At 47.0% G+C, this 25,638-nt stretch overlaps 2 protein-coding genes across 2 annotated transcripts in view; both read left to right on the top strand.

Annotated features, from left to right (window-relative positions):
• The first annotated feature begins 7,749 nt into the window (after positions 1–7,749).
• On the top strand, positions 7,750–14,353 carry LOC121849187 (cilia- and flagella-associated protein 54-like). Its single transcript, XM_042335175.1, has 5 exons — positions 7,750–7,969; positions 8,583–8,688; positions 11,550–11,699; positions 12,985–13,156; positions 14,224–14,353. The coding sequence occupies exons 1-5, from the start codon at positions 7,791–7,793 to the stop codon at positions 14,322–14,324; spliced, it is 708 nt and encodes a 235-aa protein (XP_042191109.1). The 5' UTR covers positions 7,750–7,790; the 3' UTR covers positions 14,325–14,353.
• A 3,967-nt stretch (positions 14,354–18,320) lies between these two features.
• Positions 18,321–25,638, top strand: part of cfap54 (cilia and flagella associated protein 54) — a 56,117-nt gene continuing 48,799 nt past the window's right edge. The window contains exons 1-6 of the mRNA XM_042335017.1: positions 18,321–18,486; positions 18,996–19,091; positions 22,923–23,035; positions 23,695–23,818; positions 24,234–24,328; positions 24,902–25,039. Of these exons, the coding sequence (XP_042190951.1) occupies positions 18,330–18,486; positions 18,996–19,091; positions 22,923–23,035; positions 23,695–23,818; positions 24,234–24,328; positions 24,902–25,039 (723 nt within the window). The 5' untranslated portion in view covers positions 18,321–18,329. The remainder of the gene's footprint in view (positions 18,487–18,995; positions 19,092–22,922; positions 23,036–23,694; positions 23,819–24,233; positions 24,329–24,901; positions 25,040–25,638) is intronic.

Genomic DNA, 25,638 nt, shown 5'->3' with positions numbered 1-25,638 from the left:
CATAGAAGCTTCCATTTCCTGTGCCTATAAACCCAGCTCCGGGGGGAGGGGGGAGGCGGTGACAGAGCCCAGCCCCATGTTCACACACACGCTGCTCAGCCCCAGCCCTCATGTTCACACACACAGCTCAGCCCCATGTTCACACATACAGCTCAGCCCCACGTTCACACACAGCTCAGCCCTCATGTTCACACACACACAGCTCAGCCATCATGTCACACACATACACACAGCTCAGCCACATGTCACACACACAGCTCAGCCCCATGTTCACACACACAGCTCAGCCCCATGTTCACACACACAGCTCAGCCCCATGTTCACACACACAGACACAGCTCAGCCCCATGTCACACACACAGCTCAGCCCCATGTTCACACACACATACACACACAGCTCAGCCCCATGTCACACACACATACACACACAGCTCAGCCCCATGTCACACACACACATACACACACAGCTCAGCCCCATGTCACACACACACATACACACACAGCTCAGCCCCATGTCACACACACACACACACAGCTCAGCCCCATGTCACACACACACACACACAGCTCAGCCCCATGTCACACACACACAGCTCAGCCCCATGTCACACACACACAGCTCAGCCCCATGTCACACACACACAGCTCAGCCCCAAGTCACACACATACACAGCTCAGCCCCATGTCACACACACACACACACAGCTCAGCCCCAAGTCACACACACACAGCTCAGCCCCATGTCACACACACACACAGCTCAGCCCCATGTCACACACACACACAGCTCAGCCCCATGTCACACACATACACAGCTCAGCCCCATGTTACACACACATACACAGCTCAGCCCCATGTCACACACATACACAGCTCAGCCCCATGTCACACACATACACAGCTCAGCCCCATGTCACACACACACACAGCTCAGCCCCATGTCACACACACACACACAGCTCAGCCCCAAGTCACACACACACACAGCTCAGCCCCATGTCACACACACACAGCTCAGCCCCATGTCACACACACACAGCTCAGCCCCATGTCACACACATACACAGCTCAGCCCCATGTCACACACACATACACAGCTCAGCCCCATGTCACACACACACACAGCTCAGCCCCATGTCACACACACACACAGCTCAGCCCCATGTCACACACACACACACACAGCTCAGCCCCATGTCACACACACACACACAGCTCAGCCCCAAGTCACACACATACACAGCTCAGCCCCATGTCACACACACACATACACAGCTCAGCCCCATGTCACACACACAGCTCAGCCCCATTTCACACACACACACAGCTCAGCCCCATTTCACACACACACACATACACAGCTCAGCCCCATGTCACACACACACAGCTCAGCCCCATGTCACACACATACACAGCTCAGCCCCATGTCACACACAGACATACACAGCTCAGCCCCATGTCACACACAGACATACACAGCTCAGCCCCATGTCACACACAGACATACACAGCTCAGCCCCATGTCACACACACACAGCTCAGCCCCATGTCACACACATACACAGCTCAGCCCCATGTCACACACATACACAGCTCAGCCCCATGTCACACACATACACAGCTCAGCCCCATGTCACACACATACACAGCTCAGCCCCATGTCACACACATACACAGCTCAGCCCCATGTCACACACACACACAGCTCAGCCCCATGTCACACACACACACACAGCTCAGCCCCATGTCTCACACACACATACACAGCTCAGCCCCATGTCACACACACAGCTCAGCCCCATTTCACACACACACACACACACAGCTCAGCCCCATGTCACACACACACACACAGCTCAGCCCCATGTCTCACACACATACACAGCTCAGCCCCATGTCACACACACACACACAGCTCAGCCCCATGTCACACACACACAGCTCAGCCCCATGTCACACACACACACAGCTCAGCCCCATGTCACACACACACACACAGCTCAGCCCCATGTCACACACACACAGCTCAGCCCCATGTCTCACACACACACACAGCTCAGCCCCATGTCACACACACACACACAGCTTAGCCCCATGTCACACACACACACAGCTCAGCCCCATGTCACACACACACACACACACACAGCTCAGCCCCATGTCACACACACACACACAGCTCAGCCCCATGTCTCACACACACACACAGCTCAGCCCCATGTCACACACACACACACACAGCTCAGCCCCATGTCACACACACACACACACACACAGCTCAGCCCCATGTCACACACACACACACAGCTCAGCCCCATGTCTCACACACACACACAGCTCAGCCCCATGTCTCACACACACACACAGCTCAGCCCCATGTCACACACACACACACACACACAGCTCAGCCCCATGTCTCACACACACACACACAGCTCAGTCTCTCACACAGACAGCGAAAGAGCTTTGGTCCCTCACTCCACGGCTGTGTGTCGGACGCTGCTCTGCGCAATTGGCTGCTGCGTTTCACCCACAAAATACAGTCACTACACTTTACAGTATATCCTGTGAAGTGCTTTGAGACGTCTGGACGACATGATCAGGCGCTGCATCCAAATGCCAGGATTATTATCACTATTATTCCCTCAGAAACCACCTCACAGACAAACAAACACCTCTCTCTCTCTCACACACAGCGGCCACCCGACTCCCCTCTGTGGGCTATAACAAACACGAATTTATATATTATATAGAGGTGGAAAATCACAACAATCGTAATAAAAAGGGAGAGAGAGAGAGAGGGATAAACATTTACCGGTGGTTGGTTATGAAATGTCCCGTCAAACTGCACGACGTGCGATGAGCCTCGGGGTCAGGGAGAAGCTGAGGTAACTGTCCGCCTCGATGAAGCTCTCTCTCGCTCTCTCTGCCGTCGCCGTGCACCGCCCGCCCGGCGCCAGGCCCGGCCCGGCCCGACCCGACCAGACCCGACCAGACCAGACCCGACCCGGCCCGACCCGACCAGACCCGGCCCGACCAGACCCGGCACGGCCCAGGCAACGGCCCTCGGGGCGCCCCGCAGCCTCGCGCCGTCTCCCAGGTGACGGGGGGGAGGGGGCGGTTGACGGTTATTTTTCGATTTGAAGCTCTCTGTCTGTCAGTCTGTCTGTGTCTCGCGCCGGAGCCGCCGCCGCCGCCCGCCCTTCGCGCGCGACAGCTGGACTGACTGTCAGTCAGGGGAGACGGGACGCCGGGCGGCGGGCGGGCGGGCGGGCGGGGAGAGAGAACGCCGTCCGCTGTGAGTACCTCAGGAGGAAGATGGAGGAGGGACGAGACGCCCAATTGAAGCCAAAGGCAAACGAGCGGCCGAGTGAGGCTGACAGTCAGGTCAGTCCGGGAGACGGACGGCGGTGGGAGCGCTGTCCGCTGTGACTCCCTCAGGAGGAAGATGGAGGGCAGACTGGCAGCAACCGCTCCAGCGGCCGAGGTTTGAGTCACACGCCCACACACACACACACCGCCCGTCAGGCAGACAGACAGCGGCCCCTCCCGCCCTGGGGGGAGAGGGGGGGGAGAGGGGGGAAAAAGAAAACGGCCAATAATAACACAACCCGCCCCGCGGCACAGCTTTCCTCGCGACGGCCTGTGCTCCCCACAGCCTGGCGCCCCCCCACAGCCTGGCGCCCCCCCCCCCGGCCCCCGGCCCCCCCGCCCGCACTGTAGGTTATTGTGTAAAAGCCACAGACGGACCCGCACACGAACACCAGACCAAGTCCCCCCCTGTGACCGTCCCGCCCTCCTCCCCCACCATCGGGGGCCGCACTCTCAGCCACTACCCCCCCCCACTCCCCCGCTCGGTGCCCGGGGACACTGCCCGGTGTGAGGCGCACTGGGGACCCGCAGCGCGCGGAGAAGGGCCGTCAAGGACAGACAGCACTTCCCTCCCACCGGGGCTCAACCAAACAGATCCCTCCATGACAGCACAACTGCCACATCAATGACCCTTTCCATTGGATACAGCGCCCGATCATGTTGTCCAGACGCCTCAAAGCGCTTCACAGGATACAGTGCAAAGTGGATCGACTGTGTCTTTTGTAAGTGGAAAGCGACAGCCGATTGCACGCAGCGGCGTCCCCGTAAACAGTCGTGGAGTGAGTGACCGGTTTTATTGGGGGGGATTGTCGGCCACAACACCGGGAGAGAGAAACCCCTTCTCTTTTCGAATAGCGCCACAGGACGAACAGGAAGATGGGACCTCGGTTTGACATCTCATCCGAAGAACAACATTAAGGTTCAAAGTGTATTTGTATTTGGAGGAATGCCAGTGTATATGCGGTTGATTGTGGGCTTCTTTTTGTGAACTGTGAAATGTTGGATATTTTGGCTATGCAATAATGCATTATTATTGAGGATATAGAATATTATAAGAATCCTTGCATTTGTATCAAGGATTCTTATTATCCTCATTATATACAAAATCCTGCACAAATAATGTACATATGGTAGGCAATGATTTTTATATTATTGTAATCAGCAGTCAATTTATTTGAGGCAAATTGTATTTGCATTGAGCTGAGGCATGCATTTGGGACTACACACATTGGTGTTACATTGTATAACGATTAAGATAAAACACTATGTGTACTGATGCAAACCTCAATAAACATTGAGGAATGGCCCTATCAATATTAGGGTAAATATTGGTCCAAAGCTCTATGTCATTGATACACTACTTCTCTGTACTTGGAAGCAAAGCTCTACTTTGAGTTGATGTTCGATGTATGTTAATGCGCGCTTCTCTTTACATATATATATATGGATCTCAATGTCCATTGATGCAAAGCGACATGAATATTGATGTAAACTTCCATGTTCGTTGATGCAAACTCTTTGTCTTCTTCATGTGCTTTCAACATTTAATTGTGACTGATTAATCATTTGCTAATGTAATTCCCAAAAATATGAATGAAACATTAAAGTAAAAAAGACCAATGTGGTGGAAATTAAGAATAAAGATTTGAAGAGAATATTATTATTATAATTGCTGGCTAAGAATGGAAAATATACGATAGATACCTTCCTTTCCTGTAAGCCTCCAATTTGTATGTAGAATTAGGACTATTTTACGGAGGCAGGTGTTTCTATTTGGATGAGCTTGCCAGTGAGCCTGAACACAGCTTAATTGCATTTGCCAAAGCCAAGATACAGTATTTACATACCACGTGTCCTTCAGTAATCCTTCCCTAACCTCTCTGATTCCCCTCTATGAACTGCCTAATCCTACCCTTCTGCCATCCACGCAAATTAAATTTATCTTGCACTAGCTAACTGAAAATAGTTTAAAGCAATTGTAAATTAGAATTATTACCCGTGGCTCATTATCACAGTTCAATGTATCACCGAACAGTAAATTTTAATATGTCATGCGGGAAGACATTTACCACAAAATGTCAGACAGATTCTGAGTTGGAAATAAAAAAACAGGAAAGAGGGAGAACTAACACGTTACAAAATCCTCTCTCGACCATTTCAATATATCAGTCATTTGGAACTGAACCTCGGATGATGAGCTTTAGACATTCACCAAAGATAAGAAGGCCGACTACCTTATGATACATTTAATATAATTAACATGTTATTTTTTCAAAAATAAAACAATTCTAAATACAAGAATTGAAAAATTCCTCTCCATAGCAGCTTCGCAGATTTTTGCAAGAATCAGTGGTTAAACAAGCCTATGTTCCTGAAACTCCCTTCTCTTTTCAAATCATGCCACGGGATCTTTAACATCCATCTGAACAGGCAGATAGGACCTCCGTCTAATGTCTCATCCGAAGCATGGCATAGAATATACTGTAAAGTGAATTGACTGTATATTTGTGGGCGAACGCGGCAGCCGATTGCGCACAGCAATGTCCCGCAAATAGTCGTGGATTGAAAATGACCAATTTATTATTGTGTTTGGTTTTGGAGGGATTATTATTAGGCTCTGTGTGGAGTAAGGAAACTTGCCCAAGGTTTCGCCCTGTACTCACACGCGCGCCACGGCAGTACTCACACACACACACCACGGCAGTACACACACATACACACCACTGCAGTACACATAGACTGTTCAGCACCTTGGGATGTCCTCCTGACATAAAAGACGCTTTACAAATTTAATTTTGCTGCTGTTGTTGTGGTGAATTAATCTAATTTCTGTTTCGGAGCATGAGTTTCCACAACATCAACCAACATTAAGGCAACTCACAACAACAACAAGATTACACTTACACAGTCCGTTTCACTTTAGGAGGACGTTCCAAGGTGCTGTATAGTCAGGGATTTGGACCCGGGCAGTGGGGTTGGGATCAGGAGGACTGAGGGGCAGGGAGTATACCCAATATATAATATACATATATCATAATATATATTTTATATATATACTATACAGTAGACATAAGATATACAATATATATTGTATATATAAATAGTAATCTGCATTTGATATAGTACCTTATGACTTTGAGACGTCTCAAAGTGCATCACAGAATATACTATAAAGTGTAGTGACTGTGTTTTGTGGGTGATAAGTAAGTTTACTTGCTCCACACGCCTCTGTTAACCTAACAGAAGGATCCCAGTTAGACGATTGGCGGATCACTTTCCGGGGGTAATAATCCCTTTAAAAAGAAATTGGTCCCTCAATCTACCACTGTTTGTGGGACAATGCTGTGTACAGTTGGCTGCCGCATTTCGCCCACAAAATACCCAGTCAATTCATTTACAGTATATTCTGTGAAGCGCTTTGGACGTCTCGAAGATGTGATAAGGCGCTGTATCAACTACAAGGATTATTATTATTAATGTATACGATCCATATACCCAAATCTGAGTCTGAAACTGAGGCCGTAGGGGCCCGTTTTCCACTTGTTCACAGCTTTACGATGATCAATCATCTGATCAGCTCCGCTCATCAATCATCTGATCAGCTCCGCTCATCAATCATCTGATCAGCTCCGCTCAGGGCCCTGTGTACCTTTCCCTGTCCTCAGCCAAAGGCAATGAAGCACATCGCGGACCTCCGTCAGTCACTGTGATGGTGTCGGTGCTGTCAATCAGCCTCAGGACAAACGGCTGGTGTGGGCGGTAACTTATTGACGGCCAACCAATAGGGACAAAGATCAACAAGAACTGGACCAATGAGACCTGTGGGCGGGCTCTGCTCGGGTCGGTCTCCTAGCAACAGCGTCCCCAACACACACAGCGAGGAGCTCCCAGGAGACAGCACAGACCAGCACAGACCAGCAGAGCACACACAGCACAGACCAGCACAGCACAGACCAGCAGAGCACAGCACAGACCAGCACAGCACACACAGCACAGACCAGCAGAGCACAGACCAGCAGAGCAGAGCACACACAGCACAGACCAACAGAGCACAGCACACACAGCAGAGCTGGGCGGTGGGTGGTGGTGGGTGGGTAGGTAGGTGGGTGGGTAGGTAGGTGGGTGCTGGGTGGTGGGTGGGTAGGTAGGTGGGTGCTGGGCGGTGGGTGGGTAGGTAGGTGGGTGCTGGGCGGTGGGTGGGTAGGTAGGTGGGTGCTGGGTGGTGGGTAGGTAGGTAGGTAGGTAGGTAGGTGGGTGGGTGGGTGGTGGGTGGGTGGGTAGGTAGGTAGGTGGGTGGGTGGTGGGTGGGTGGGTAGGTAGGTAGGTGTGTGCTGGGTGGTGGGTGGGTGGTGGGTAGGTAGGTAGGTAGGTGGGTGGGTGGGTAGGTAGGTGGGTGCTGGTGCTGGTGGTGGTGGTGGATGGAGCCCCAAACGGAGCCCCTAATCGACCTCTCTAAATACTATGGCAAGAAAAACCTCAACAAGTTCTCGTTGGAGCAAGAGCTGAAGGAGTTCATGCTGTTTATGAAGAGGATCAATAAAAGCAGTGCCGGTCCCTTCCATTCCATGGGCCCAGACCACGACGCCTACATTCGGAGGTAAGTCAGCAGAGACATCCCACCTTCCCTTCCCTTTCCTACAGAGCTGTTGCAGACTTTCAGGATAATAATCTCTACTGTACTTCTCTAATTGCCTTTAATGATCATCTTATTCAGTTTTATCTTTGATTAATAATAATCATAATAATATTTTATTATTATCTTCATTTAAAGCATGACCTTTAGGGTGGTTTAGAAGCAGGGCCCCAACAGCCTGGGCAGGGCGAAACCTCAGGCACGTTTCCTTACTCCACCCTCCTCTGTTCACCTCGCAGTAAGTAGGAACCCGGTTGTTAGTCGATTGGTGGATCGCTTCTCCGGGGATAATAATCCCTTCAAAAAACAATTGGTCACTCAATCCATGATTGTTTGTGGGACACTGCTGTGCGCTATTGGCTGCCATGTTTCGCCCACAAAATATACAGTCAATGCACTTTAAAGTATATTCTGCGAAGGGTATAGCAATCAATCAGTCGATCACTGTAGTAAGGTGCTGGGAATCTTAGATACAGAGACAATAAAACAAAGAGTGATAGTAACATTTCAGTAGTAAGTCCTCTGTTCATTAATAGCAATGTGTGACGTAACCATTATTTTGATTGTCATTTATCAGCGCAAATATACTGTTCAACATATGGAACAAGTATAAACATCGATTACCTCTTCATTTTTACCATGAACAATTGCTGATGGTGGGAGATTTTCTTGCACAGCTAAAGGTAAATCAATTTGAATCAGTTCACTAAGACCATCAGTTGGCATCTCTCATGTTGACGAATAGGTATTATGGTCTCTCATGTTGACTAACACTTATGTGTTATGTGCTTTGGTTCTTCAGTACTTGAATGTGACAATGTCGGGTTGAAACACTCCTCAAGGTTGTGGCTGATGATCTTTGGCCTTTTTGTCTTTCTAAAGATGATTAGTCTTTGCTTATTAATAAGATATTTATTACTCTAACAGTTCTGATATTTCACAGAGACATGTTCAGATGAACAGAATGTAAATAAGACAAGGGAGCAGGCGAGTACTGATTAAGATTGAAGGGCTGGGGGTAGAACTTGAGGCAAATTCTTTCTTTATCTTATCATTCATCCAGGATTACACAATTCGTTCATTCCTACAACTCAACGTAAAATGTCTGAAGACTGATAACATCCCTGAATAATGGAAAACATTGCTTTCATCTCCAGGCTTTGTTCATTATCTTATCTTTACAAATCTGTCTGCTTTCTCTTATTTTTGGTCAGCCGGGTGACTAACACATGCAGAAACCCATCACCGTTGCTTAAGAGTCTCCAAACCAAGCTGAGGTTTCCATATATCCCAACTACACATGAAAATCCCAGAGATAGATTGTTGGAATGTGCTCTCTCTCTCTCTCCCTCTCGCTGGAGGGACTCATCCTGTTTACCTATTTCTGGAGAGTATTAGGCGCAGGTTGACAAGCAAGGCTTGGGGGGACTCCAGAGTTTGGGTTGGAGTAACTGCTGGAGTCTAACCAGTTAAACCTACATAGCTTGCCGTTATTTGCTTTCTCCTTCCCTCTAAGTGGATCACAACTAGGTTTTTATGTCTAGTCATTACCAAGTGTGAAACCAGACCATATAGACTGTGGGGGTGCTACAATTGTGTGTAATTTTTCTGTCATTTTGATTTTTTATGAATTAATGAATTGCCTTGCCCCCTCCTTCCTCATCTTTAGAGTGTGCATAAAGAATTTCATCTTCGGCCTAGTTTACTACTTTTGTTATTTTTACGTTTTTTTATCATATTTGTTAGGTCAGGGTATTAAGGGATATGGGCAAGGGTGGGTAATTGGACTTGAGGTACAGATCAGCCATGATCGTATAGAACGGTGGAACAGGCTTGAGCGGCTGAATGCCCCACTCCTGTTTCTACGTTATTTTTGCCTCCAGTCACCTCCCCTTCCCCTTGGCCAGGCGGCGTCTTGTTCTGCCACTGTCAAGTGCTGTGGGATGCTACCATTATTTAATATAATAATATATAAATGCAAGTTGTTGTTGTTGTCTCATGACCTTGAGATAGAGCGGGGGAAAATTCAAAGTTCTGCCCCTGTGACTCTTTCTGGAAAGTGTATGTGCTTGTGCAGAGGTCAGGTTAGGACTAGGCTCAGTTGTGAGGTATTCTACAGTCAAGAACTTGATTTGACCTGTCGAGGCCAAGATCACTTGGATGAGATAATAGAGGAAAACCATCGGTCGGAGACGCATAATGCACAATGAGTTAGTACCTTGAAAGGAGGAGAACAACAACACATTATATTTATACAGCGCCCTTCACATCAGGAGAACGTCCCAAGGCACTGGACAGTTAGGGATTTGGACCTGAATCCAGGGATCGGGGTTCAGGAGGGGTAAAGAGCAGGGAAGGGTTGGGGTAGGAGGGTGGCCGAAGCACAGGTGATGAGGATTTGAGACGGCCCTTGAAGGAGGCAAGGAAGGGAGCGAGGCGAAGGGATTGTGGGATGGAGTTCCAAAGGGTGGGGGCAGAGAGGCTGAAGGCCCGACCACTGATGGTGGTGCAAGAAACACAACTTCTTCTGGGGTAAAAACATTTCTCCTGCAAACAAGCAATCAAACATTTGGATATATTTATGACATTTCCAAATAAAAAAAAATTTAATTTCACGTTTCATGGAAAAAGTTAGCGTTCTTTACATTTTAGATAGATTTTTTTTAATCACGTGAACTTAAAGTTAAGCTTCTGTCTGCGTGGAACGCGTTTGGTTGCAAGGTGATGGAATGAACTGTTCACAGAGTTTCAGTTGTGTACGCACATCTCCCTGGGCAGAGAGGAAGTCTTGTCGGAATAATTTCCTCCATTGTATAGACAAACTGTACAGCTACAATACTTGAAACTCCTGCAGGATTGGGATGACTGTTCTCAGGGCAGGAAGTGGGTGCAGTCAGAGTTTCCTATCCCTGCTTACACATCCCCAACAGAAAGGCACAATCTGATTCTCAAACCCTGGAGCAATTGTTTACAAGTTCTGCCTCCAGTAGAATTGTTCAGCTGGGCATCGGTAAAAATGTTACCAATATTTTTTCATAGTTATGTCTCTCAGGTTATACTCGCTTTTCGAATCGCTTCTTCCAGGCTGCCGCGTTTCGCCCACAAAATATACAGTTAATTCACTTTAAAGTATATATTCTGTGAAGAGGTTTGAGACGTCTCGAAGATGTGGTAAGGCGCTACATCAAATGCAAGGATTATTATTATTATGACTAAGTTGTTGAGTTAGTTGATCTACACTCTGGTTTCAGTGCACTTGGGCTAGAGAAGTGAAAGAAATCACCAAGCATTCCTACCTAGATTGCTTTTCAAATCTCCTTCTGCTGATGTGTTGATGCCTGGTGACATTTATCCCCCCATCCCCTCTCCAGTCAAATACTTGGCAATAATCCGGATTCAGACAATGAACAGCTTGTGAAATCAGACTTTAGCATGAGTACTGCTTTCAAGGGAGAAAAGAGAAGAAGAGAAAATCACTACCAATAATTGTTGGCACGGATTATTTTAGAGCAGTTCTGTATTGAGTGTTACTGTTTGCCCTCAGGAATATAGGCTGGCCTTGTGGCAGTGTTATGGCAGATACTTACAGCAGTTCAACATTGACCAGATCTCCATTGACGAAATCACAGAAATAGACCAATTTAAGAGCATCTTCTTTTCAAGTGGACTTGACGCAGAGAACACTGGTTTAACAGTATGTACAAACACTTTAATGTTTTCAAGATGAGAAATGATGAATTAATCCTTATATTCTTTGAGTTAAAGTTTAATCAGTTATAGATTAATATATTTTCTTCAGTTTTTGCCTTTTGTTTTTGATCCAATGTTATAACCTGGTAGGATGAATTTCACCTGAATGATATCAGGGCTTAAAGGGTTACATAGAAACATAGGAACAAGAGGAGGCCATTCAGCCCCTCGAGCCTGTTCTGCCATTCTGCGTATAAGATCATGGATTCACCTTGAATCAAAATGGACTTGGGGAGGTTTAAAAATATCCTGTGCCTTTGCCAAAAGGTCAAAACAAGCAAAGAAAGAATAATTGAAATTATGGCTTGAAAAGATATTTTTAACTAAGTAAAAAGTAATATAATAAATTACCACATAAATTACCACCCGCAGGCAGTCACATTTGGCAGATCTATAGCAAACTCAAAATAAAAAGGTTATAATTCCTAGACCAAGCCAGGTTTCCAACACTAATCTATGATTTAATGTGTTTTTTTCTGTATTCATATTGCTGGAAATGATTCAAAATAGTAAATTGCATTCATATATCCTTTTCCACACCTACAGACACCACGGCAGTTTGACGGCAGTTTGTACAATGTATTTAATAATGTTACAAATATTTGTTAAGTTTTGCAGCCACTGAATACACTATTATTTAGTAGTTTGCACATTGTATATTAGTTTCTCTCACTCTGTTATTCCTTCTTTCACTTTCCTCGATTTCTCCTTTTTACTGGATTGTTTCTGTTTTCTCTTTTCCTTCTGAGTTAATGTCTGTACAGGTTTTTTTCTTTTTCACTCTCTCTTCTGTCTGACTGTTCATCCTTACCTCCTTCCACCAATTAATCCCTTAAAAAAAATGTGGCCACTCAATCCACGACTATGTGTGGGACACTGCTGTACGCAATTGGCTGCCGTGTTTCGCCCACAATATATACGGTCAATCCACTTCACAGTATAATCTGTGGAGCGCTTTGAGACGTCTCAACGACGCAATAAGGTGCTGTATCAAATGCAAGGATTATTCTAGACTATCCAGTGCCTTGGCACATCCTCCCAATGTTAAAGGTGCTATACAAATATAATTTTGTATTGTATTATATTACAAGACCAGAACAGGCATTTTTAAGTTTAGTCAGAAATGGTGGATTAATGAAAGTTAAACTCTTCTTAGGGATATTCAGTATCCCATAGTTTTGTGTCTTCCGAAAAATTAATGCAACTTATTTTTATTTGCTGATTTGTAGTTTCATGCTTTGCAAGGAAAGAGCATTTGCAATTACCAACTAGTAATCGATTCTGATGGAAGCTTGCTGAATCTGGAATCCATGAAAAAGTGCATGAACATTCTTACATTTCTACGGCTGATCATGCAAGTTGTTTTGCCACAAGAACGGCTCTGCTGGCTGATTTACAATGGTACAGTATTACCTTGTGTACTCATTGATTCTTTATATTTATTTCATCAAATCTATACCAATACTTTTGACCAATGTGTATATATTATGTAAAGTATCTAATTGTGGAGTCTGTAGCTTAGTAGTTAACGCATTCACCTTGTAAGCCAGAGGACTCGTGTTCGATTCCCGGGCAGGGTGAAACTTAGGTAAGTTTCCTTACTCCACACGCCAGCAGTAAGTAGGAATCCAGTTGTTAGTCGATTAGTGCATCATATTTCCGCTCTTTAATTTTTCCAAAGAAAAAAATAATAATAACAATTTGGTCACTCAATCCACGGCTGTTTGTGGGACGCTGCTGTGCACAATTGGCTGCTGCGTTTCACCTACAGAATACACAGTCAATTCACTTTACAACATATTCTGTGAAGCGCTTTGAGACGTCTCAACAATGTGATAAGGTGCCATATTAAATGCAAGGATTATTATTATTAATATTTGTTTGATTATTTAGAAACTAGTATTGATGTTCTGAAATGCCATGTCCACATATGATAATCACAAATGAAGTACATTTTCTTGTGTTTGGCTATTATTACTACCATTCCACCACACCAAATTGTGCTATAATATGTTGATCCTAAATATAGTCTATAAAATATAGTGGAATTAGTAGGCTGTCAAAAGGATCCCTTATATGCATTACATGCATTACATACTCTCAATATTTACTTGAATATAGCTGTCATGTTGTGCAAACTTGTTTTTTCATCTTTTTTGTACATAATTTTTTTAATGTTTTGTGTCTTGCCATCATTTGAGACCTTATGTATAATTTACCAAAGACAAAATAGTGCTTAGAATTTCTTGTCAATCAATACTGCAGTTTCTTATGACTTTTCTTATGACTTATGGCTATGGGTAAGAGTGGTGGAGTGGAACTAGTTGGTGGCTCTTTCAAAGATGGGCCAAATCACCTGTTTCTGTGCTGTAAGATTCTATAATTCTAAGAAAGACTTTTTTGAGGTAAAATGCAATGTCTTTAAATTGTAATTAGTAATGTGCTAATGTGTCTTGGTGTCTTTTTAGGTACTATTCACATTTACACTATCTGTAGGCACTTGATGATTTTGGGACATTCTGCTAAGGTAAGGCAACCAAACACTGAGTCTTTCAGTGAGTCTTTCTGATCATGGCAATGTGGGGAAACAGCAGGAAAGTGGGAGGAATAAAAAGGAAATACAAAAACAATAAGAAGTAACATTTACACGGCACCTCTCACATCAGGAGGACAACCCAAGGTGCCGGACAGTCAGGGATTTGGACCCGAGCTGGGGGTTGGGATCAGGAGGGGTGGAGGGCAGGGAGGGTGGGGGTAGGAGGGTAGCCGAAGGCTCGGGTGAAGAGAGGGTCTTGAGTCATGCCTTGAAGGAGGCAACGAAGGGAGCAACGCAAAGGGACTGAGGGATGGAGTTCCAAAGGGGGGGGGGGGAAATAGGTTTACGTAGTTTGCGGTGCACAGACATCATGGAGTCCTGTAGCTCAGTGGTTAGAGCACTCGCTTTGCAAGTGAGAGACCTGAGTTCAATTCCAGGCAGAGGGCGAAACCTTGGGCAAGTTTCCTTACTCCACACAGAGCCTAATAATAATCCCTCCAAAACCAAAAACAATAATAAATTGGTCATTTTCAATCCACGACTGTTTGTGGGACATTGCTGTGCGCAATTGGCTGCCGCGTTCGCCCACAAATATACAGTCAATTCACTTTACAGTGTGTTCTGTGAAGCGCTTTGGGACGTCCTCCCGACGTGAAAAGCGCTATATCAAATGCAAGGATTATTATTATTATAATGTGCTGGATGGTCTCTCTCTGTGCTGAAAATGTCTGTTTCTATGCAATGTGGACAACAATATCAGTTTGAGATAGGCATAGTGGTTTATTCTTTAATTAGATGATATATAAGCAGCAAATACTCAAGTATGAAATTTTCATTAAGAAATTTGTGAAATTATACCAGAACACAGCTACCTAGCAGTTTATTGTTATCCAGGTAATAGGGAAAATAAATCACTATCAAATAATTAGTTTTTATGAAGACATGATAAGGTGCCATATCGAATGCAAGGATTATTATTATCATCAGTTAGAACCAATAAATAACTGATATTTTCTAGTTACCATTAATGCTCATAATGGACACAAAATGACATCTGACTAAAACGCACAACTGTTTTGTTTGCACAGGCCTTTGAGTATTTACTGTGGGCGAGTATCTGCATGGAATCATCGGTCCCACTATTGACAGTTCGCTATCTGAAATGGAGAACAATTCTGTACGCTTCTGTGTGTCAGTGTTACTTTGACTGTCAGATTGACTTACATGCAGAGGTACTGTACCTTAGTAGTGATATAGCAATAAACCACTATCAAATAATTAGTTTTTATGAAGACATGATAAGGCACTATATCGAATGCAAGAATTATTATTGTTATCATCAGTTAGAACCAATAAATGAACTGATATTTTCTAGTTACCATTAATGCTCATAATGGACACAGAATGACATCTGACTAAATCCCTCACAATAAACCATCCACATATTAAATAAATTTTTAATATACAGGTCCCTCGTCCCCATGTCTACAGTTAACACTCTTACCCAATAATAATCCCTCCAAAACCAAAAACAATAATAAATTGGTCATTTCCAATCTACGACTGTTTGTGGGACATTGCTGTGCGCAATTGGCTGCCGCGTTCGCCCACAAATATACAGTCAATTCACTTTACAGTGTGTTCTGTAAAGCGCTTTGGGACGTCCTCCCGACGTGAAAAGCGCTATATCAAATGCAAGGATTATTATTACCTCTTCTCATCTCGGTCGGGTTTTAATCCATCTTTACAAAGCACTTTTATAAGTTAACCTACATGAAAGGTACTATATAAGGTCAAGTTATTGTTTTTACACAACAAACTTGTTTGAATAGTCTTGTAAATATCTGCTCTAATCAAAAATAATAGTTAATAATAGTAATAACTTTAATTTATGTAGCACATTTCATGTAAAAATAAACGTTTCAGTATATACATACTTCCAATTGTAACATACATTAATTTATGAATTCCATGTCTTAATGGAAACAAAGTAAATTATGCTTAATGCAATTTCAACTAACCTTTTGTGTAGCCTTTGTTTTGTGGTACTGAATGTTAAATTCTACAATTTTCTATTTTAAATTAGATATTTGCTCGTCGTTCTTTATGTAAAATTCAAGAATTAAGTCAGCTGGAAAACATGAGCTCCTCAACCATAAACCCTGAAGATGTCAAAATCTTTAAAGAATCTGTTATCAAGGTAAGAAGAACAGCAATGAAAGAATTATATGAAGTGTTTAGCATAGGAACAGGAGGAAGCCATTCAGCCCCTCAAGCCTGTTCCACCTGTACCTCAACTCCAATTACCCGCCTTTGCCCCGAAACACCTCAGACTGGACAATGTAACTGGATCCACAGCCATAATCCACAGGGTTTTGGGGGTGGGAGAGAGAGACTTCCAGATTCCCACTGGCCTTTGGGGAAAAACTGCCCCTGAGTTCACTGCTAAATGGCCTCGCTGTAATGTTAAGACTATGGACCTTGTTCTGGATCCCCCACCAGAAGAAATAGTTTCTGTAGCTACCCTATTGAATCCCTTTATTATTTTCAAAACCTTGCTTAGATCAGCCCTCAACTTTCAAAACTCAAGGGTATACAGACCAAGTTTATGCCACCTGTCCTCATTTGAATTGTTAAGCAATCTGCAATATTACTTTCAATGAACCATGTAATGGGACTGAGAATGTTTGTGTTGGCTTTTTTGAAGATGTCCGTGATTATCTTTAAACGAGCAGTTATTGAGACCAGGAGAAAGCCTAAAGGACTTCTGCGACCCAAACAGAGGGTTGTTTTCAAAGATACTGTGAATGTGAGTTCTGTATTCTTTCATCTCCTGTGGCTTTTGCGTCTGAAGTACTATTCCAGGCAGAGAGAGAGAGAGAGAGCGCATTGCATTCCAACAATCTCGCTCTGGGATTTCCATGTGTAGGTGGGATGCCTGGAAACCTCAGCCTGGTTTGGAGATTTTTAAGCAATGGTGATGGGTCTGACATGTGTCAGTCACCCGGCTGACCAAAAAAAATGTCAAATGCAAGGATTATTCTTATTGAAGATATAATAATATAATAATCCTGGCATTTGATACAGCGCCTTGATCACGTTGTTGAGGCGTCTGAAAGCGCTTCACAGGATACATTGTAAAGTGAATTTGATACGGTCGACTACGCTATCCTCCTCCACCGCTTGTCCTCCCACCTCAACCTTCAAGGCCCTGTCCTTGAGTGGTTTAGGTCGTACCTCTCCCACCATCTTCACTTTGTTTCCACGAATGGCTTTTCCTCCACCCCCCGCACTGTCTCGTGCGGTGTCCCTCAGGGCTCTGTCCTCGGTCCCCTCCTCTTCACCCTCTGTACGCTCCCCCTGTGGTGACACCATCCGCAGACATGGGGTTCACTCCCACATGTATGCGGATGACACCCAACTCTACCTTTCCTCCTCTACCATCAACTCCACGACCCCCGATGTCCTGACAGCTGTCTGTCCGACATCGAGTCCTGGACGAGAGACAACTTTCTTCAGCTCAACGTGCGCAAAACTGAGGCCCTCCTGATTGGCTCACATCAGCGCCTCCGACGTGAAAGATGCTCTATAAATGGAATCCTGTTGTCGTTGTTGTTGAATTGACTGTATATTTTGTGGGCGAATCGCGGAAGCCAATTGCACACAACAGCGTCCCACAAACAGCCGTGGGATGAGTGACCAAATTATTATTGTTTTTTTTTCTTGAGGGATTATTATCAGGTGTATGGAGTAAGGAAACTTGCCCAAGGTTTCGCCCCCTGCAAGGAATTGAACCCAGGTCCTCTCACTTGTGATGCGAGTGCCCTGACCACTGAGCTACAGGACTCCAGACCTTCCTCCTCTAACTGTGCCTACGGTCACCTCCCCCTCCCCCCGGCTCGCCGTCGTGTCCGCCACCGCCAAGCGCTCTGAGACGCTGCCCTGTGTTGTTATTGAATTTGTTCTTAACGTAAGTTGGGTTATTATTGATTGCAGTTACCGTGGCCCCACAATAGCACGGAATCGCTGTTGGCAGAGATGTTTGATGGCAGTGCAGCCCAGTTCCTTGCTATACTCGAGGCCGTGACAAATAGCTACCGGCGTGTGTTACACACAGGCCCCCCTCTCCCTGCTGAGACCGAAGTATATGACGTGTTGATGGAACTGATCCTAGCTGGCGTGGAGATCCTGGCAGGTACAATATCACAGTCTCTGCTCTACAACTTGTCCTAATGTATATAAATTGTAAATGTAATGTGGTGTCTGTCCTGTAGCTCAGTGGTTAGAGCACTCGCCTCACAGGCGAGAGACTTGGGTTGAATTCCCGGGCAGAGCGGAACATTGGGCAAGTTTCCTGACTCCACACACAGCCTCTGTTTTCAAGGCAGAATATAGGAACCTGGTTGTTAGTTGATTGACAGATTGTTGTTGGAGGGTAATAATCCCTTTAAAACATAGTAAAAAATAATAATAATTTGGTCACTCAACCCATGACTGTGTGTGGGACACTGCTGGCTGCCGCGTTTTGCCCACAAAACGTACAGTCAATTCACTTTGCAATATATTTTGTGAAGCACTTTGAGACGTCTCGAAAGATGTGATAAGGTGCTATATCTAATGCAAGGATTACATGGTTATATGCTGCTTACATTGCAGACACTGCAAAATAATTAAACCTACTTGTAACTTGTGTTGCTGTTTCAGGTGGCGGTGGTAATACTCAATATTATATGACTTCCTCCACAAATCCTATTGCTGGAATTGTTGAACTCAAGTCACTTATAGAGATGGCATCTGCAGGTAAGAAAGTCAGCTTTGGGTTAGTATTCCCATCGGTAACAACAGCGATTAGTGTGTGGGGGGGTGGGGGCCGGTGGGGGGGGCAGTGTGTGTGTATGGGGGGGCAGTGTGTGTGTGTGTGGGGGGAGCAGTGTGTGTGTATGGGGGGGGGCAGTGTGTGTGTATGGGGGGCAGTGTGTGTGTGTGGGGGGGAGCAGTGTGTGTGTATGGGGGAGCAGTGTGTGTGTATGGGGGGGCAGTGTGTGTGTGTGTGGGGGGGAGCAGTGTGTGTGTATGGGGGGGCAGTGTGTGTGTATGGGGGAGCAGTGTGTGTGTATGGGGGAGCAGTGTGTGTGTGGGGGGGGGGGCAGTGTGTGTGTGTGGGGGGGGCAGTGTGTGTGTGGGGTGGAGCAGTGTGTGTGTATGAGGGGGCAATGTGTGTGTGGGGGGGAGCAGTGTGTGTGTGGGGGGGGAGCAGTGTGTGTGTGTGTGAGGGGGGACAGTGTGTGTGTGTCATCACCCACGGCCTTGACATTTCCGACCTCAGCATAGTGGACAAGGCCATCTCGGACCAATTTTTCATCTCCTCCTCTCACATCCTTCTCTCCTCCACCAAGCCCTCAACCATCCTCTACTGCCCTTGGAAAAGGCTACCCCCTGAGACCCTCACAAAGGCCCTCTCATCCTCAAACATCCTATATCCCTGGCCTTCCACCCACAGAGATCCTGAAGCCGCCGTCCAGATGCTCCATGATTGCCTCTCCTCCACCTTCAACTCCCTTGTCCCCCTGAAATCCAGGACCATCTCCAAACCCACCCGATCCCCCTGGTACAACAACCATCTCCAAACACACCCGATCCCCCTGGTACAACAACCATCTCCAAACACATCCGATCCCCCTGGTACAACAACCATCTCCAAACCCACCCGATCCCCCTGGTACAACAACCATCTCCAAACACACCCGATCCCCCTGCTACAACAACCATCTCCAAACACACCCGATCCCCCTGCTACAACAACCATCTCCGCTGCCTAAAAACCCAAACCCGCCTGCTCGAGCGCAGATGGCGGAAAACTGGCCTGACAGTTCACCGCCAACTGTGGCTCGAGCATCTCCACAGCTACTGCCGTTCTTTGACTCGTGGAAAAACGGCTTTTACTCCAATATCATCTTGGAGGCTCAACACAACCCAAAAATCCTTTTTTCCACCACCCATTACCTCCTCCGTGGCCCCCCCTTCAGGCCTCCTCAATCTTCACATCAAATGCCAAGTGCGAGGAGGTCATGGACTTCTTTTCTTCTAAAATATTTAACATCCGCCATCGGCCTCACCCACCTGCCCCTTGTCACCCACCACCACACCCTCTCTGTCCCCCTCACCTTCCTCATCATCTGCTCCTACCTCCGCCCCATTCTACATTCCTTCCTCCCCATCTCGCCCTCCTCCCTCTCACCCACCATCACCTCCATGAAACCCACCACCTGCTGCCTCAACCCCCTCCCCACCAACTTACTGGTCACCCAGCTCCCCCTCCTCTGCCACTGCTGGCTGACATCATCAACCAATCCCTCTCCTCCGGATCAGTCCCTGCCCCCCTCAAAACTGCTGTCATCACCCCCCCTCCTAAAATAACCCTCCCTGGATCCCTCAAACCCCAGCCATTACCGCCCTATTTCTAACCTGCCCTTCCTTGCAAAAGTCCTAGAACGCATTGTTGCCAACCAACTTCGCGCACAACTCTCCTCCCTCTTCAAACCCCTCCAGTCCGGTTTCCGCCCACAGTACAGAGACTGCGCTCGTGAAAGTCACAAACGACATCCTCTCTATCTGTGACCAGGGCTCCCTCTGCCTCCTTGTCCTCCTGGACCTCTCCGCCGCGTTCGACACAGTCGATCACCCCATCTTCCTCTACCCCCTTTCCTCCGTCATCCACCTCAGTGGGACTGCACTCGCCCGGTTCGAGTCCTACCTCACAAACCGCCAGCAGTACATCTGCACCAACGGCTTCTCCTCCCGCGCTCTCCCGGTCACCTGTGGGTACTCCAAGGATCCATCCTTGGCCCCTCCTCTTTCTGATCTACATGCTCCCTCTTGGGGGGATGTCATCCGCAGACATGGGGTACATTTCCATATGTATGTAGATGACACCCAACTCTATTTTTCCACCTCTCTTTGCGACCCCCAGTCCCTTGATGTTGTGTCATCTGCCTGTCAGATCTCAGGGGTTGGATGAGCGCAAACTTCCTTCAGCTGAACGTTGACAAGACGGAAGCCATACTCTTTGGCTCTCGTCAACGTCTAAAATCTCATGGCTCTCATGTCCTCCACCTGCCCGACCTCCCCCTAAAACTCTCCGAACTTGTACGAAACCTAGGAGTCAGGTTCGAACCCCAATTATCCTTCCTCCCCCACATCCGGTCCCTCACCAGCACCGCCTTCTACCACCTCCGACGTATTGCCCGTCTCCGCAAATACCTCTCCCCAAAAGCCGCTGAAACTCTGGTCCAGGCCTTTGTCACCTCTCGGCTGAACTACTCTAACGCCCTCCTCACCGGTCTCCCCTCCACTACCATCCATACAGCCCACATCATCCAGAACTCTGCCGCCCGCATTCTCACCCGCACCAAACCCCGCTCCCCGATCCCCCCAGTCCTGGCCCTCCCCCCACCCCCAAACTCCGCTCCCCGATCCCCCCAGTCCTGGCCCTCCCCCCAAACTCCGCTCCCCGCTCCCCCCAGTCCTGGTCAGACTGCACCGGCTCCTGTCCCAGAGAGGATCCATTTCAAGATCCTCACCTCGTATTCAAGTCCCTGCATTCCTCTGCACTCCCCGACCTCTCTGACCTCCTCTCTCCTCAGCACATTACCCGTTGCCTTCGTTCCCCCGGGTCTGACCTCCTCCTCGTCCCCCGAGTCCTCCGCTCCCCCCTCGGTGGCCGTGCCTTCAGCCCCGGTGCCCTGAGGCTCTGGAACTGCCTTCCTCACTCCCTTCCCCTCGTCCCCTCTCTTCCTATTCTCAGGTCTCGGCTGAAGACCTTTCTTTTCGACCGCACCTTTGGTCACCTTCCTCCCCCTCCCCCCTCCCCCTTCCCCCAGGCCCCTACCCCCTCCCTCAGGCCCCTCCCCCTCCCCCAGGCCCCTCCCCTGGCCCCTCCCTGGCTCCTTCCCCAGCTCCTCCCCCTCCCCTGGCTCCTCCCCTGGCTCCTCCCCTCCCTGGCTCCTCCCCCTCCTGGCTCCTCCCCCTCCCCAAGCTCCTCCCTGGCTCCTCCCCCTCCCCTGGCTACTCCCCCTCCCCTGGCTCCTCCCCCTCCCCTGGCTCCTCCCCTGGCTCCTCCCCCTCCCCTGGCTCCTCTCCTGGCTCCTCCCCTGGCTCCTCCCCCTCACCTGGCTCCTCCCCTCCCCTGGCTCCTCCCCCTCACCTGGCTCCTCCCCTGGCTCCTCCCCTCCCCTGGTTCCTCCCCCTCCCCTGGCTCCTCCCCCTTCCCCGTGGCTCGGCCCCGGGATCCTAAACTGTAAAGTGCTCTGAGACGCCGTCCGGCGTGGAGAGCGCTATATAAATCCAGGTTGTTGTTGTTGTTGTGTAGGGGAGGCAGTGTGTGTGTGTGTATGGGGGGGGCAGTGTGTGTGTGTCAGGAGGGGGCAGTGGGAAGTGGACACTGCTGTATGCAATTGGCTGCTGCGTTTTGCTCACAAAATATGCAGTAAATTTACATTACCGGGAATCCTTTGAGACGTCTCGATGATGTGATAAAGCACTATATCAAATGCAAGGATTATTATTAATTATTTGCAGTGTTTGTGATCAGAAAATGGCATGATTTCACCCTGTCCTAATTGCTGTCTGTAGGAGAAGATGGAGTGTCAGTGGAGGGTGTTGTGAGGTTTGTGAAGGCTATATTTTGCTACGAGCACTGGGACATATTTGACAACATTATTGGCCCAGTTTTCAATTTCCTAACTGTAAGTGAACTTTATTGACACATCAACCCCAAAATTCTGAATATCAGTCAAACAAAATCAGTCGGTGTTTTACCATGTGCATTTTCTCCTGTGTGTGTGTGTGTGGTGCGTGTGTGTGTGTGGTGTGTGTGTGGTGTGTGTGTGTGTGGTGCGTGTGTGTGGTGTGTGTGGTGCGTGTGTGTGTGTGATGTGTGTGTGGTGTGTGTGTGTGCGTTGTGTGTGTGTGGTGTGTGTGTGTGTTGTGTGGTGTGTGTGTGGTGTGTGTGGTGCGTGTGTGTGTTTGATGTGTGTGTGTGTGGTGTGTGTGTGTTGTGTGTGTGTGGTGTCTGTGTGTGTGTGTGGTACGTGTGTGTGGTGTGTGTGTTGTGTGTGTGTGGTGTGTGTGGTGCGTGTGTGTGTGTGTGTGTTGTGTGTGTGTGGTGTCTGTGTGTGTGTGGTGCGTGTGTGTGGTGTGTGTGGTGTGTGTGTTGTGTGTACGTGGTGTGTGTGGTGCGTGTGTGTGTGTGATGTGTGTGTGTGTGGTGTGTGTGTTGTGTGTGTGTGGTGTCTGTGTGTGTGGTGCGTGTGTGTGGTGTGTGTGTGTGTGATGCGTGTGTGTGTGTGGTGTGTGTGTGTTGTGTGTGTGGTGTCTGTGTGTGTGTGGTGTGTGTGTTTGTTAGTCGGATGAAAATAGAACATGGAGGAAATATGAGCTGGATTTGGAACTGCTGCTCGCGATGGAACCTTTACTATCAAATCGGAAACCCAAACACGGTCTCCAGCTCAGAGAAAAATGTGCAGGAGGTACGGAGGTTTATTTATTGCGTGGAATATGTTGTGAAATATTTAACCTTTCCGTCCTTTCCTGATTCATTGACTGATTGATTGATTTTCTGATTGCTTTTTCTTCAAAATAATAATAATAATAAATTGGTCACTCAAATCCATGACTGTTTGTGGGACGCTGCTGTGCGCAATTGGCTCCCACATTTCACCCACAAATTATACAGTCAATTCACTTTACAGTGTATCCTGTGAAGCAAAGATTATTATTATTACCAGGTTGCCCTTTGAACATTTCCTGGCTTCAGGTTATGGTGGTCTTTGAATGGTTAGTGAATTAAAAATGGCTGCGTAATTCAGCACTTTATTGCTGTAGTACCTTCACTGATCTAACCTAGAATTATAATTAACACACTGTACTGTTGCTTTTATTTAGTTGGGTCATTTGGGGCTGGAAGATCCAATCACTGGTGTGATGATTTTGTGATACTTGCGGAGACACTGTATACGTACACCTGCACTACTAGAGAGGTATGTATGTCCCATCAGAGATTTGATCCCCACATTCCTTCCTCCCCTCACATCCGGTCCCCTTCATCTCCGTCATATTGCCCACCTCCGACTGTACCTCATCCCCAACACAGCCCAAACCCTTCTCCACGCTTTCATCACCTCGAATGCCTTCCTCGTTGGTCTCCCCAGATCCACTACCCACAAAATCCAACTAACTAATTCAAAACTCCACCATCTATGTACTCACCGGCTCTGCGGCTTTATTCCTCACTCCATTAAGTAGCTGCTATGAAAGTTGTGGAGCTAAAGTGAGGCTAAGTACTGAACATAACGGAAGAAAAAGGAGAAAGGGGAAGGTAATTCGAGTTTCAGATAGAAGTGTGGCATTGGTGGAGGTCAGAGCTCCTGATTGATCAATCTGCTCATCCATAGGAGACTTATGTCCCAAGAAGCTCACAGAAAGCCAAACAAAAGAAGAAATCGAACAATAATGCACCTGGAACAATGTATTTTATTTGATAAATATGGCCATTTTTCTTGCAGAAGACATGTCAAGTATTTGATGGTGCAATTTTATTTCATTCACTGCAGAACTCTGTGCCTGATAAGGACATGGTGGTGGATGCTGTCCTGTTTCTGTGGCAGAAGTGTAAGATGGTTTTGCAGAGAACTCAGATTGGGTTGACAGATCCCATTAAATACCTACAGAAGATTGATCACTTTGGGAAGGTATGGAAATAATAATGCCTGCATTTTATGTAGCGCATTATCATGTCTTTGAGACATCTCAAAGCGCTTCACAGGGTATACTGTAAAGTGTAGTGACTGTATATTTTGTGAGCGAAACTGAGAATTCCATGTATTCCACCTACACGTGGAAATCCCAGAGATAGATTATTGGAATGGAATACGCTCTCTCTCTCCCTGCTTATCTAATTCTGGATAGTATTAGGCGCAGGTTGGCGAGAGCCAAGGCTTGGGGGAGCCCATAGTGTGCGTTGGGGTAACTGCTGGAGTCTAACCAGCTAAACCCACATAACTTGCCGTTGGGAACACTATCTGGCAAACCAAGGCAGGCCCTGACTGAGTAACCACAGTGATGTGTACTGCTACCTGGTGGTTTACACATGTATTGTAACAATAATCCTTGCATTTGATATAACCCCTGTTTTCAATACGTCTCAAAGCCCTTCACAGAATATACTGTAAAGTGAATTAACTGTATACGTTGTGGTAAAAAACACGGCAGCCAATTGCGCACAGCAGCGTCCCACAAACAGTCGTGGATTGAGTAATCATACTCTTCTTATTTTTTTTAAGAGATTATT

The sequence above is a fragment of the Callorhinchus milii genome, unplaced genomic scaffold, assembly GCF_018977255.1.
Source record: "Callorhinchus milii isolate IMCB2004 unplaced genomic scaffold, IMCB_Cmil_1.0 Scaffold5, whole genome shotgun sequence".
Lineage (NCBI taxonomy): Eukaryota > Metazoa > Chordata > Chondrichthyes > Chimaeriformes > Callorhinchidae > Callorhinchus > Callorhinchus milii.
The sequence above is the reverse complement of the archived record's forward strand: the minus strand, read 5'-3'. Positions and strand labels throughout refer to the sequence as shown.

Excerpts from the sequence above, each read along its gene's own strand:
- LOC121849187 (XM_042335175.1), top strand. The coding sequence starts at position 7,791 with ATGGAGCCCCAAACGGAGCCCCTAATCGACCTCTCTAAATACTATGGC. Across the intron at positions 8,689-11,549 it reads ATTTTCTTGCACAGCTAAAG|GAATATAGGCTGGCCTTGTG; the intron begins GTAAATCAATTT and ends GTTTGCCCTCAG. Across the intron at positions 11,700-12,984 it reads CAGAGAACACTGGTTTAACA|TTTCATGCTTTGCAAGGAAA; the intron begins GTATGTACAAAC and ends GCTGATTTGTAG.